Here is a 14,934-nt window from a genome sequence, read left to right on the forward strand (position 1 = left end):
TTTACAGGAGTGTATATAGATTTTATTTATTTTTTCTTATTGAGATGATAGTATCCCTTTTATCATAAGCAGCCATTAAACCCCAAATATTTTTTAGCATCCTACCCTCCTCCAAGCAGTAAATTAAGTTTATTAAAATAAAAAAGCATTTAATCTATTATTTCCCCTCCTTCTTTGGTTTTTAACAGGAACATCAATTGATCCCATGGGGTCTAAAAACCCTAATGTACTGGAACCAGTTTTAAAGCCAATTCATACAGGAAACATACACAGTAGCTCCAACTCCTTGGCTTAACAGGAATTTTATAGGCAATTGCAGGGGTATAAGGAACACATTGTATAGGGACTATGGGGTGGATGATTGCATGATTGGCAGTAATTCTACTGATTAGGAGGCATGCTGGTAGCAGCAGAGAGGTTAATATTTTGCAATGCTTCTGTTTTGTAAGGGACCATGACTCTGTCAGTGCCAGACTACCAGAAATCCATTGGGCTGAGGAGACAGTGGGACTAATGTAACATCTCTAAGACTGGGGACTCTGTTTGGGATTTCTTTTTCCGCTCTCTTTTTCCCTTTCGTCCCTGCCTGCTTTTCTTCTTCTGTGGTTTCTCTGTGTACGGTTTGGTTACAAGCGACATCGACTTGGTTATACTCTTTAGATACTCAAAGCTCGTCACAGGAAAAATAGATGTATGAAGTGTAGGAGCCACGTTTCGTGCAGGTTCATCATGCAGAATATCATTGAAGTCATCTTGTTTCCTTCCAAGGTCCAGTATTTGATCGAGTTGTTGGTTCTCGGGCAGAATTCCCTCATTCTTGGCGATGTTTTCTCCCCAGAGGTCTTTGCCAGGAGATTCTGCGTTCTGATTTTGAGACTGGCCTTTTCCTTTTCTTTTTCCCTTAAGGCCTTTGCCCTTTTTGTGCTTTCTTTCCTTCTTTTTCTTCTTCTTGTCTTTCTTCTTGTCTTTGGTTTCTTCAACCTTAGACAGATCAGAAGATGTGCTTGGGCTCACGGTCATCATAAGTTTCAGCAGGTCTTCAGTGGCTTGCATAACCTGTCCCAAAGTGGGCTGCTCTGCTGGTACTTGTGTGGGACCCTCTTCCTTCTCAGTGGAATATTGGTCAATAAGATCTCCCCCAAAATCATACAATCCAGACTCTCTGGGAACTGCCACACTTTCATTATTGTATGTCTTACACCTATGGGAAAAGTAAGATCAAAAGTGACCCCCAAGTTAGAAGAACTTTGTTAAGCTGAATTTATTTACAGAAGATACAGTATGACGGAGTATTTTTGGGAAAACCAGAAACCACAATTTAACATCTATTAACATTATTTTCTGCTTGATTTTCAACAATCCCTAAACCTGGCTTCTCAACAGTTGCCCAGAGCACACTGAGCATGTGCAGTGCCAATGACACACAAAGGATGGCTTAACAATATCCAAAGATGGTAAAATCCTGGGGACAAAACATAAAGGCTAGGATTATTACAGGGCTGCTGAACCTTGGGCTGGTACTGAAAGTTCAGTATATAAAAAAATAAATAAAAAGAAAAAAGCATTTCTAGCCACATTCTTTCATTCACTAAAAAGCCCTGTCACAGTTTCCCATAAAAAAGTATTTTGAAATATTGCAGGCACCAGCTATAAAAATTATACATCAATCCCTGTTCCTATGGATCTTATAATCAGGGCTGGGCCAAGCCGGATGGGTGCCATAGGAAACCTGGCTGGCCACCTTGCTTCCCTCTCACTTATGTGTGCATGCGAGAGAAACATGAACTAGAGGTAGGCACAGGGTTGGACTGGGGAGCTCACCAGGACTCCTGTCCAGGGACGCTGTTCAGGGTCCCCCTCCGGACCCCCTAGTACGATGCCTTGAGGGCCGGGCCCACCAGTCCAGTCCTACCCTGGGTAGGCAGAAGACCCTTTAACAGGTACCTGCCTACCTCTTCTTTGTAACCATAGTCCTGGCCCTGCCTGGTCCCGGTTACATTCACACACACACTATAGTCAGTCTGATCAGGAGCCAATTTACCTGTCTGTAAGATTTTGGAGTGTGAGAAGAAACCAACAGGCAAGGCGAGAACTTAGACTCCTTGGTTGGAACATTTTAGGAATCACATCACTAGGGTACAGCAAAGGGGGGGGGGGGTTCACTTTAATTTGTTTGCCTACCCCTAGTCCAGGCCCTCTGGTCCCTGTCTTGTCCACTCATCTTTCCACCCTTCCCCCCCCTGTTGTTGCATGGGGGGGGCTGGGTGGAGCAGGGTGCCCAGCTGGGTTGCCTAGAGCACCTGGCAGGCTTGGCCCGGCCACAGAGGAGCACATGAAACAAAACTTATGTGTAAGAGCACTTAGGGGATGACAAAAATTGGCATTGGGCATTTTCTTGTAAACCTGTGGATTTAAAATGTTACTCACCAGCCGTACCAATACCTTTCCACACACTGGCTTTTGTACTTGAGCTCAAAGCATGGAACCTTGATGACATTGAAGAAGGCCTGTCCCACAACGCGAGCTGCAGTGTCATTCACCCTTCGGAGGCAATCTTTAAATCTACAGAACACAAAGCAGAGAGAATAATGAGGCAGATGACTTCTGTTCCTTGTCATGATTTCTGTACAAATGTGACCCATATCAAACTCCCATGTGTTAGAACTGCAAGACTGGAACACTACGCCAGAAATTGTAAAGCTGCAAAAATCATCTTCAGATTGAAAACTTACTGGTAGATGAAAGGTGATCTTTACCATTATAATAATGTGGTTTATTAGTGGATTAGATTTAGCAAAAGAAATTGCTAAAGAAATTCCCAAATTTAATAAGACTAGCAAAAATGGATCATTTTATTAATGATTAAAAAGTAGCTTCTTAACATTTTTTTCACTTTTGGGCTTCTTCTCTTGAGAAGGATGGGGGGGGGGGGGGTCACTGACCCCAAACATCGTGTAAATGCAGAGATCAGCAGCAGCTAAAATGTTTCAGCAAGGGCCAAGTCTGGACTAGAATTCAATTTTGGAACTGGAATTTCAAGTGCATAGAGCAGGGGTGTCCAACTTTTTGCAACGAGGGCCCTATTTGGTGAGGTGAAAATGTGTGGGGGCCCACCATTCAGCCTGACATTCTTTGAACCATTAACATCATTTAAACAAGGAATCGCGTAGCCGTAATATTTGGGCACATTAGTGAAATGATCTGCCACTTGATCTATACTACTGCCTGTGTGTCATGAAGGTTTTAGTAATAGACAAATACTGGCAAATAGTGACGCGCCACTGTCAAATACTGTACTTTTTTAGTTTGCTGTACTGGCACATCAGTATGTCTATTGACACCTTCAGCCCTAAAGAAGTATTTGAGAGCAGTGCATCGCTCTGTGCCAGTACATGTCCATTGCTAAAACCTTCAGCACACAGGCAGCAGCAGGGGCGTTTTGGGCAGTAATGCTGCCTGAGGCGGCGTTCGCAATGCGGCCTCCCTGCCACCCTCACCTTAATAGCCGATAGGGTGTCCAGTGGAGTCCGCGTTGATAGCACAGAGAGCGAAATTGCGATCTCTTTAAAAACCGGAAATTTGGCTCTTTAAGTTACTAGGAGTGGCTTTTTGCCACCCCTGGTAACGTCTGCAGAGCTGCCGGCTGGGGAAAGGTTTCACCTTGCCTCATGGCTGAAACACCCCTGGGCAGCAGTATAGACCATGTGGCAGATCATTTTCATGTGCCCAAATATTACTGCTATGCGATTCCTGATCGAACTGTGCTGGGGGGCCCTTTATTAATAATTTCATGATGGAGGCGGAGGGCCGCTGTAAATTTGAAAATGGGCCGCCATTGGCCCCCGGCACCTGACTTTGGACATGCCTGTCATAGAGACCCAGATGGTCACACCAGCCAAATAAACAGTGGCCATCTATAGCATCTTACAGCATGCCCTGCTGGCATTTGCCAGAATCCACAGATTGCCAATCTCGGCCTGGCAAGGGCAGAGCAGAATTGCTAAACTGTATGCCCAGTATCATTAATCCTTATTGGCAGCTCATAGTATCAATGTTATGCGTGTGAATAAGTGCAGCCCGGGCATGCACACTAACCAATTAACTGTACTGTCCTTAGTGAAGCTTCTTATCCATTGCGGATCTTTGTATCTGCTCCTCACCCTCAGATTGGTTATGCACAAATAGAGCATTTTTGTTACACTCTATTAGGAATGGTGCTTCTTTTGCAAATACCAACCACTATTTAAAGAGATTGTTCACTTTTAAGTTACATTTTACCATGATGTCAGTGATATTCTGAGACAATTTGCAATTGGTTTTTATTCTTGATCTGTAGTTTTTTTTAGCTTTTTATTGAGCAACTCTCCTTTTCAGCAATCCCCATTACCCTAGCAACCATGCACTGATTTGAATAAGAGACTGGAAAATGAATAGAAGATGAACTGAATAGAAAGAGGAGTAATCAAAAGTAGCAATAACAATACATTTTTAGATGGGGTCAATGACCCCCCCCCCCATTTCAAAGCTGAAAATAGTCAGGAAAATCATTTAAAAACTATAAAAAGAAAAAAAATGAAGCTCATTGAAAAGTTGCTTAGAATTGTTCATAAAATAGTATAAAAAATAAAATAAAAAAGTAAACTTAAAGGTAAAGCACCCATTTAATGACACTATACACTTACTGCATGTCACACTGACAGTGGCTGATGGTGTGCCACAAGTAGTTTCTGTAGCCGTAGCGGTATGCAAACGGATGGATGACATGAGTGCAGTGATCATGTGTCCGACAGCAAGTATCCGTCGCTTTGTGTTCCCCTGAGGATCAGATAAAACAGAAAGAGAATAGTTTGTACATGTTGCACTGTGATCATAGAATGGTAGATAAACAGAAAGCAATGCAAAGGCACAGAGCATCAGGGGAAAACATCATGAACAGAATTGTATTAGTAGCCTTCTCTTTGTACCCTTTCATCTACCAGTCTGTCATGTGTCACCACTGTCTGGTTGCTGTTGATTTAGTCACTATATTGCTGTGTGGCAGCTACAATTACAGACAGGAGAGCTAACGGAGGCGCTGTATAGTGTTGGGGGAATTTGGCACATTTCGCCAAAAAATTTGCGAAATGGCAAAAAATTTGCAAAGCTGGGAAAGATTTGCAGAATGCATTGAAGTCAATGGGCGTCAATTTTGACACCGCCGACAATTTTTATGCGCGCTCCTATTTTGCATTAATGCATTAAAGTCAATGGGCGTCCGAATAATTTTGACACACGACTATTCTGACAAGCGTCCAAATTTTTTTTTTTAACACTGCAGAATTTTCACAGTAGTTTTTCGAGTTTATTCGCTGGTGGGGAAACACGGAAATTCGCCGTGAATTTGTGCCTGGCAAATTTATTTGCCCTTCACTAGTGCTTTGTAGTGGATCAATACAATTCTGTACTCACACAGGTGAATGGGCACCAGCTACTAACAAATTTAATGAACAAATGAAGGAAAAATGGTAGTACTCCCATTTTACATTTTCCAGTGGACCAGGGTTAGGTTTGGCTAGGGTTGCCACCTGTCCAGTTATTAGCCCGGTTTTTCAAAGGGCTGTCCAGGTGAAATCTGCCTTCCAGATTTCCAAATTAAGAAACCAGCCAGGACATTGACGTTAATGACATGGCGATCAGCCAATCGCTGATTGCCACATCATCAGTCCCACCCCTGACATTGCCAGCCCGCCCCGACATCATCTGCCCAAGGCCCGGATTCACCCAATTGAAAAGGTGGCAAACCCTAGTGGGGCCACAAAAAATTAAGGATAATAAAGAAAAGTTAAAATCAGGGGATGTAAAATTGAGGTTTACTGTACCGTGCCTCCATAGAAAGTACAATAACCCATTCACTTAAAAAAGGAACCAAAAAATAAAGTTTTTTGAAGTAATGAAAATATAGTGTACTGTTGTTACTGTTTGATGAACTATGTGCAAGAAATCTTTTTGTTTCTCTTTCTCAAATGTTGGTAGCTATGCAGCAGGGTTGAGGGAGTGGTATGTGGACCCAGTGGGAGGCAACGGGTGGTGGGGGCTACACGGCCAGGGGTGTATTGCTTACCAGATCTGACACATTAAACTCTCCTACATATCTTACCCAGAAAAACATAAGGTTGGTTCCTATCTGCTCTGTTACTAGGGGGCAAAAATACAAATAAACGAATACATGGATAGGCTATAGGAGCTCAGGGTAAAGGCACAGTACAGATATCACTTTTTTTTGCGAAACTCTGCCGGTGTCAAAAAAATTTGGATCCGCAAAGTTGCTCGCGTCAAAACCACCGAGCGTCAACACTATTCGGACGCCCATTGACTTTAACGCTGGCGTCAAAATTGACGCATCAATTTTCGAGTTTCACAAATTTTTCAGGAGAAATTCGTCCATCACTACGTCACCAATGCCTTTGCAACCCACATCAGGAGGGAGCTCCCTGTGCTGGCAGCCTTTTGTGTAGCGGGTATGTGCATAATGAGCGAGTCTCCCTGCTTGCTCAATGTGCATATGCTCCTGACTTACAAGCTTACATCACACACATAATGAGCAAGTTGTGGCATTCCCTCATTATACACATGCATTTTCCTCAACATGGCACCAATATCGAGAGCTCCCTTCCGCTTCAGGCTGCCTAGCCCTGGTAGTTCTTTCTGCTGCTGTTGCAAATAGGTAGGATAGGAATGCAAATAAGATAAATAATGAAGATGAAGTTCCTTAGAACCAACTATAACATACTAAACTTTGTATGGTTGTTAAACTGCCCCTTTAAGAGAAAAACGCTTTCCAGCCCATCAACTTTACAGCCACTCCGCAGTGCTAAAGGGAAGGGATCTGGGCACTGGGCAGCTATGCAAAAGCAGCACAAAGGATCCCATCGTCCCTGCTTCAGTTCAATACACATTTCCATCGCGCTGCATGGAAGCTGCACTCAAATCAGTTTCCAGGTCACCACTGAAAGTTTCAATATTTTGTTGCAGTCAACACCCCAATGTGAGTAAGTATATTTTTATCCATTAAAAACAGCATCCTATATTTTCTCTCATTTAGAAAGTTTATACTGATCACTAGGAGCAGTCATATGGCTTATTTCAGCTCATTTGCTGCCGAGTTTAACTGCATGGCACCCCTAGCTGTCACAGTGTGTACTGGGTTTTTTTATACCTTAAAGGAACAGTAAATACCAAAAAAATTAAAGTGTTTCAAATTAATGAAAATATAATATACTGTTGCACTGCACTGGTAAAATTGGTGTGTTTGCATCAGAAAGACTACTATAGTTAATATACACAAGCTGCTATTTAGCCATGGGGGCAGCCATTCAAAGCTGAAAATGGAGAAAAGGCACCGGTTACACAGCAGATAGCAGATGAGCTCTTTAGTATACAATGGGATTCTTCAGAAGTTTGAATGGCTGCCCCCATTGCTAGTGCTACACAGCAGCTTGTTTATATAAACAATAGTAGTGTTTCTGAAGCAAACATCAGTTTTACCAGTGCAGGGCAACACTACATTATATTTTCATTACTTTAAACCACTCATTTAATCCAAGCAATATGGCAGAGAAGGTAATTCCTCACTTTAAGACTACTACAATCTTGCAATGGCTGGACATTAGTGAGTTTAGATGCAGCATGGCTTCATTCATTTCTGTGCAGTCTGCAGAAAGCATCTTAATTGCTAATTAACCAGTTAGCATGCGGAAAGTAGAAAGCATCCAGTTAATTAAAGTGGCAATCCTATCTCCTACTTATACAACATATAGCAGATATAGAGGGAGTGATTGTTCTATGCACAAGTAAGTCATACTCGGAGACGCTACTAAGAGAAAATATGCAAATATTTTTTTATCCATGTGCTCTAATTGCAGTGAAACAGTCTCTCGGAGCGATCGCATTCTGGTTTCTCTGTGTAGGGCCACATTAATAAATGGAAAAATGGGGGTGTTTGCCCAGCATCAGTCCTTCCAAACCCTATAACTGCTGGAACAAAAGAATCCCCTATAAACCCCAGACCCTTAATTACAATCAGCACAATAAAACGTACACCCTATCTTTCATAAAATGATATATTGCTCATTAACTGCATTGCAGGGGCCACAGGATACACCCCAACCCTACTGAGTAAACATTTAAGCTTTGCCAGACCAGGAACCTACTTTTCAACCTGCAGAACAGGTATCAAAGATCCAATCTAAGCCCTAGATAATATATACATGGGGAGCTGTTGGATTGGATTATCCAAATTTTTTTTTTTTTTAATTGTATTAATTAATTGTGTGCTCTCTTCTGCACCACAAACACCTTGCTGCTTGTAGGGCAATCTGTCAACATTTTATTGTTGGTGCTTTGGGGGTAGCTTTAGCAGCTATCCAGTTTGGAATGTCAGCAGCAATCTGGTTGCTAGGCTCCAATTTACCCTAGCAACCAGTCTGTTGGGTTTGAATAACAGACTGGAAGATGAATAGTAGAAGGTCTGAACAGTAATAATAAAATTGCAGCCTTAAGAGCCATGGCTTTTTTTTTGGTCGTTGCTGGGGTCAGTGACCCTACATCAACTCTATTGTATTTTATATTGCTAGCTGGAAGAGGCATATCACCAGCTCTCTCCATATTCTCCATTCAAATATTTTGATTTAAAACTATAATAATAATAATAATAATAATAATGCAATCATTACAGACTAAAGATGCAATAAAACTGGCAAGTCTCAATAAGCAACACTTTCTTTCACTGTGCAACATTCTAGGGAACTACAATTACCGGCATCCCTGGCAGTTTTCTAGGGAACTACAATTAATTACCGGCATCCCTGGCAGTTTTTCTTGTTCCTGCTGGAAGTTGTAGTTCAATAAAAACAAGATCTGAAGTGACTTGCAAGCAGCAGCCACTAAGTAAGTTCCTACCTAGATCCTCAAAGGTTTCCGCGTTGTTGCCGGCTCCGCACCACACAGTCCCAGGGTAGGTGAATCCGCGCTTGACTCTGTGTAGCTGCCGCTCCTCGGAGGCTGTCGGACCCCTGGACGCAGTCGCACGCTGGAAAGTCTGACAAGCCAATTTGGCTGCAGCAAATTCCTCCAAGCCCAAACCCCCAGCGCCATGTTGCGAGAGTCTGTTGCACCTGGACATTAACGAGCGAACCTCCTCCTCATCTCCATCCACAGAACAAGACAACAAGCGTCTGTCGCTGTCCCAGGTGGAGCTCACCAACTCTCTGCCGTCTGTCACCTGGTAGCGCGTTATCTCGCCTTGATAAGACTGGAGGGCACATGTTTTCCCCTCCTGCTGGACCCCGATCACCGCGCAGATAACGGCGCCTATCAGTAAAGCCGGGATCTCCCACATGCCTTGTGCCAATTCAGCACCACAGCCAGGAGACAGCGACAAGTCGCCCAACTCGCTGCGTTTATATTGGGCTGTGCAAGGTGGTCTGATGGTGACATTAAAGAGGAGGGACTTGATGCTATCAGCGGCAGGAGATCGGCTCACATTTGATGCATAATTAAACTCTCTATTAGCAGCTCCCCCGCGCCTGTCGCACCCCTCCCCCCTCTCCCCATGTAGGTCCTGTGAGAGGGATCAAGTCGGGTGTGACCATGGGCAACATTCCGACATTTCATTAAAAAACGACAATTTATGAATCCGATATTGTGCTGTTTGATTCAAGTGCGGAATGTGGCCGCGTTACTAATCCGTTTATTTAAAAAAACAAACAAAAAAAACTCATATAAAAGTCATTTCAACCAGTGGCAAATGAAAGGGGTGGTTCACCTTTGAGATCATTTTTAGTATGGTGTAGAGAGGGATATCCTGAGACAATTTGCAATTGGTTTTAATTTTTTACTATTTAAAGGGGAACTCCACAAAAACATAACTTAAGGTTTTTTGAAAAGTAAACATAATGTCAAGCAACTTTGCAATATACATCAATTAAAAAATATGCTTTTCATGATTTTTAATGGTTTGTAACAGTTCCCTAAGCCTAGCCCCCTGCTCTCCTGCTGATCTGTCTGACTACTTTGCTGAGCTGGCTGACTACTGTTACTTTGTATCAACAGCCATCTTTCCTCAGCCTGTATCCTCAAAACCCCACAATTCCCTGCACACGTGATTTCAATAAGGAATAGAACATCACAGTGCAATGCATTGTGGGTTATGTAGTTCCTGCATGTTGTCTGTAAGCTGTGGAGAAGTTGTTACAATTTGTAACATCAGTGTTTAGTTCCTCCTTCCCTGCCAGAATTTCAAATGATGCAGACAGAAAAGAACTGTTAAACAGCTGGATTGCAGCATAGAAAATGGCATTTATTCATACTTTGTGAAGAAACAGGTAACTGTGATGGGTATATTAGGGGTTTCTGGGTTATGTGGGCCTCTTTATCAAATTTTGGTTTGGAAGCCAGAGTTCCCCTTTAAGGTTTTTGATATATTTAGCTTTTTATTCAGCAGCTCTTCAATTTGCATTTTAAGCAATCTGGTTGCCAGGCTGCATATTACCCTAGCAACCATGCATTGATTTGAATATTAGACTGGAATATAAATAGGAGAGGGTCTGAATAGAAAGAGGAGGAATACCAAGTAACAATAACAATACATTTGTAGCTTTTCAGAGCAATTGTTTTTTTAGAAGGGGTCAGCGACGCCCATTTGAAAGCTGCAAAGAGTCAGAAGAAAAAGGCAAATAACTATAAAACTATAAAAAATAAATAATGAAAACCAATTTAAAAGTATCTTAGAATTGGCCATTCTATAACATATTAAAAGTTAACTTAAAGGTGAAACTCCCCCTTCAAAGGCATGAGGTAACGTTTAGTATGTTATAGAATGTCCAATTTCAAACAACTTTGCAAATGGTCTTCATTATTTATATGTTCTACTTTTTGAGTTATTGGCCATTTTCTTCTGACGCTTTCCAGCTTTCAAATGGAGGTCACTGACCCCATCTACAAACAACTGCTTTGCAAGGCTATACATTTTATTGTTATTGCTACTTTTTAAAATTCATCTTTCAATTCAGGCCTCTCCTAATATTTCAGTCTCTTATTCAAATCAATGCATGGTTGCTAGGCTAATTTAGACCCTAACAACCAGATTGCTGAAATTGCAAACCAGATAACTGCTGGTTTATGCAGTTGGTCTTTTTTAAAAAGTGCTACTTCCAGGGACTTTCCCTGTAAATTGGGGACAACTACACCAAGTAATATTTATGGTTTGTTCACGAAACCTGCAGGCTGCCACAAATATCGTGGAGCGCACCATATATTAGTGCCCCCCCCCACACCCACAGAACAAGCAACAAACAAGCAGACTTGAGTTCATATAAGTATGAGACCTGTTATCCAGAATGCTGGGGACCTAGGGTTTTCCAGGTAACAGATCTTTCTGTAATTTGGATCTTCATACTTTGTCTTCTAGAAAATCATGTAAACATTAAATAAACCCAATAGGCTGGTTTTGCCTCCAATAAGAATTAATTATATCTTAGTTGGGATCAAGTACAAGCTACTGTTTTATTACAGAGAAAAAGGAATTTATTTAAAAAATTTTTTTGGATAAAATGGAGTCTATGGGAGACAGCCTTTCAATAATTTGGAGCTTTCTGGATAATGGGTTTCCGGATAATGGATGTCATACTACTACTGTTAAAACAGAAGCTGTCCTACTATTTTAACATGCTGGCTAACATTGGTATATACTACTGCTATAACTATACAGCTGCCATAGTTATATATACTCTTACAGTAAAATGCAGGATAGAATTGTTATACACTTCATGTAGTTTGACCTTTTACTGGATATACTACAGGTATGGGATCCTTTATCCGGAAACCCATTATCCAGAAAGCTCTGAAATATAGAAACGCCATCTCCCATAGACTCCATTTTATCCAAATAATCCACATTTTAAAAATGATTTTCCATTATCTGGAAAATCCCAGGCCTCACCCCTGAGCATTCTGGACAACAGTCCCATACCTGTACTGTCACATGCAGACTGGTACTGTTATATACAACTGCTGTAATGTGCAGGCTGTCACTCTTGTATATGCTATTGATGTAAATTGCAGGCTGGCATTGTTATACAGTATGTATTGCTATAGAATATATGTTAGCATTTGTATATACTACTACAAGTATGGGACTGGTTATCCAGAATGCTGGGCCTTCCAGATAAGGAGTTGTTCTGTAATTTGGATCTCCATACATTGTCTGCTTAAAAATAAACCAAATTTTGTCTCCAATAAGGATCAATTATATCTTAGTTAGAATCAAGAACAAGGTACTATTATAATATTATAAGGAAAAAAGAAATGATTTGTAAAAGTTTGAGTTATACAAGATGGCCACAGCATGCAACATCTGGCTATTTGCCCGGCAGGTCATGTAGATAAATATCAGGCATGTTGGCTTGTGCGTGATCACTGTTCCCCCAGAATTGTAACCTATAGCAAACACTCAACATTAATTATCTCTGATCAATAAACTACAGTAAGACTAATAAAATAAAAATGTTGAGTGGTGACTATGGGTTTCTATTCCAATGTGAAATTTACATTGGTGAAATCCCACCAGGGTTTGTTCTGGGTTTTTTTAGCATTTGGAAATTGTTGGTAGGGGCCCCTAATATTACTTAAAATTTTTACATATGAGTGATATCCCGCAGTGAGCACCAACCATTTGGTTTTTTGGTGTGCTACCACCATTAATGTGGACATGGTCTTAAAAGTGTGGTTGAAAGTATATGTGGCTTAAAAACAGGGTGTGGTCAACACTGGCTTCCATTATCGGTCCTCCACCACATAGGCCAGAAAAATTTCGGCAATCTGTACCACATAAGCTGGACAGGAATGCCATATACAGTCACTATTTTGCAGGCTGCTGGAAGAGCCAGATTTCAAGAAGTGGCGCCCCAATGCCGCCTGGTCCCAGTGCTGGCCGTTTCTTGCGCGCACCTAAAATTTTCTCTCCACACATCTGGGCCTGGCTGCTGGGTGGGCTGTTTGGGCCTCTATGTACTTGAAATTCCAAGGCCCATTTTGAATCCCATACTGGGCCGGCCTGATAGATATCTGCACACACAAGGAGCATAGGACAGGCAGAGTATGACACACACGGAGCATAGGACAGGCGCAGTATGACACACACAGGTAGCATAAAGAAGGCAGAGTATGGCACACACAGGGAGCATAGGGCAGACAGAGTATTGCACACACAGGGAGCATAGAGCATGCAGAGTATGACACACACAGGGAGCATATGATAGGTAGAGTATGGCACACACAGGGAGCATAGGGCAGGCAGAGTATGGCACACACAGAGAGTATAGGACAGGTAGAGTATGGCACACACAGGGAGCATAGGGCAGGCAGAGTATGGCACACACAAGGAGCATAGGGCAGGCATAGTATGGCAGGCACAGGGAGCAAAGGGCAGGCAGAGTATGGCACACACCATGAGCATAGGGCAGGCACAGTATGACACAAACAGGCAGCATAAAGAAGGAAGAGTATAGCACACACAGGGAGGAAAATCCCATCGGATGAGGACCACCAATGCTGTATGATTCCAATCCATGTTCTGGCCAAATGACTGGGTCACAATCAGTGGCATAACAATAGAAGAAGCAGATCCCTGATTTTTGGAGGTCTGCTTCCTCTATAGCCACTCAATGTGCATGGACAGCTTTACTCTCAGTGGAGGGAACATTGTTGGCAAGATTATAGCCCTGTTCTTGCTGGTGTTACTGTCTTTCTATTACACCCCTTGCATCATGCTGAGCTTTGCCTACTGGAACGGTCCCTTCTTACCCCCAGCACCCAAATGTAGTCAGTTCCTCATGGGTCTCATCAGGTAGGGCCACACTGGGTGCCAGGCAGCCAAAATGGTACCCTCCAACTGTTAGAATTCAACTCTATGCGTGCTACAGTAGCTGGAGATATCACATCTCAGGGATTTACTCCCTGTTCTGAGTGAGTTGATTTTCACTTTGTATTATTTTCCCAGGGCTGCCTGAACTCAAGTTACCTCCAAAGCTGTCTGTGCCCAGATCATGTTGGTGGGTGTGACAGGGGAGGGCTGGGGCACAGTTGCTGTGACAGCCCTGGTGGTGTGATGTAAAAGGACCCATAGGATTCAGCTCTTTTGGATTTCTTGTCCTTTCGAACACGTCGTTTTTCATCCTGCCTTTCATGTCAGTGTCCTTTATTATTGCTGCTCCCCTCCCTTCTCCGGCACTGGCTGAGGGGTCTATTGTGCGCTGCACCCTACTTCCAAGCCTGTGATCAGTGGGCAATTTAAAAGAAAGGCTTCCTTTATTACAGCATATTAATCAAACTTGCATTAAGAAAACTGGAGAGCTCTGATGGGGGATTAAAGGGAAAGCTTTGGCAGTACATTCCAACTTTGCACAGACATTCCAAGCCATGGGATTGGTCCAACATAATCAGCTGTTTGTGGCCACTGCCCATCTGAACAGTAACAGTAGACCTGCTGCAACTGACAATGAAGTTTTCAAAGGGGTTTAATGGCTCCTATAGAGAAACCAGAAGAGCTGAAATGGCCAACTCAGGGCTTTATCTACAGTGCCTTGCAATAGTGCCCATCCTCGTGAGCCGTTCTTTTATTCTACTGAAATACAAACCCAACTCTGACATTGTATCCTCTGTGATAACTTTATTTAAAGTAAATGAAACCCAGATTTAGTTTTAACGTGTTTTATGTTAGGAAAAAAGAAGGGAAATAAAAAAACCTCAGAAACCCACTGTTACTAAAAGTATTCAGCCTCTACCTCTAATACTGTGTATGTTTAGAGATATCAGCAATAACAGGACAGGTACTTACTACTACTATGCACACCATTTAGGAGTCATTTATTTCGTTCTTGTCTATATAAACTATAGCAG

The 14,934-nt window shown here is 42.2% G+C and overlaps 1 protein-coding gene across 1 annotated transcript; it reads right to left on the minus strand.

Annotated features, from left to right (window-relative positions):
* On the minus strand, positions 1–14,083 carry proca1.L (protein interacting with cyclin A1 L homeolog). Its single transcript, XM_018245451.2, has 5 exons — positions 14,057–14,083; positions 8,938–9,598; positions 4,683–4,815; positions 2,428–2,562; positions 1–1,201 (listed from the first exon to the last, which is right to left on the minus strand). The coding sequence occupies exons 1-5, from the start codon at positions 14,081–14,083 to the stop codon at positions 511–513; spliced, it is 1,647 nt and encodes a 548-aa protein (XP_018100940.2). The 3' UTR covers positions 1–510.
* Between the last annotated feature and the right edge of the window lie 851 nt (positions 14,084–14,934).

This window comes from Xenopus laevis, chromosome 2L (assembly GCF_017654675.1).
Source record: "Xenopus laevis strain J_2021 chromosome 2L, Xenopus_laevis_v10.1, whole genome shotgun sequence".
Lineage (NCBI taxonomy): Eukaryota > Metazoa > Chordata > Amphibia > Anura > Pipidae > Xenopus > Xenopus laevis.

What these genes read in the sequence shown, in the direction of transcription:
- proca1.L (XM_018245451.2), bottom strand. Translation starts at nt 14,083, where the DNA reads ATGATCTGGGCACAGACAGCTTTGGAG. An exon ending in CACTGTCAGTGTGACATGCA is followed by an intron (nt 2,563 to 4,682) that starts GTAAGTGTATAG and finishes TGTGTTCTGTAG; the next exon opens with ATTTAAAGATTGCCTCCGAA. An exon ending in GAAAGGTATTGGTACGGCTG is followed by an intron (nt 1,202 to 2,427) that starts GTGAGTAACATT and finishes CTTTTCCCATAG; the next exon opens with GTGTAAGACATACAATAATG.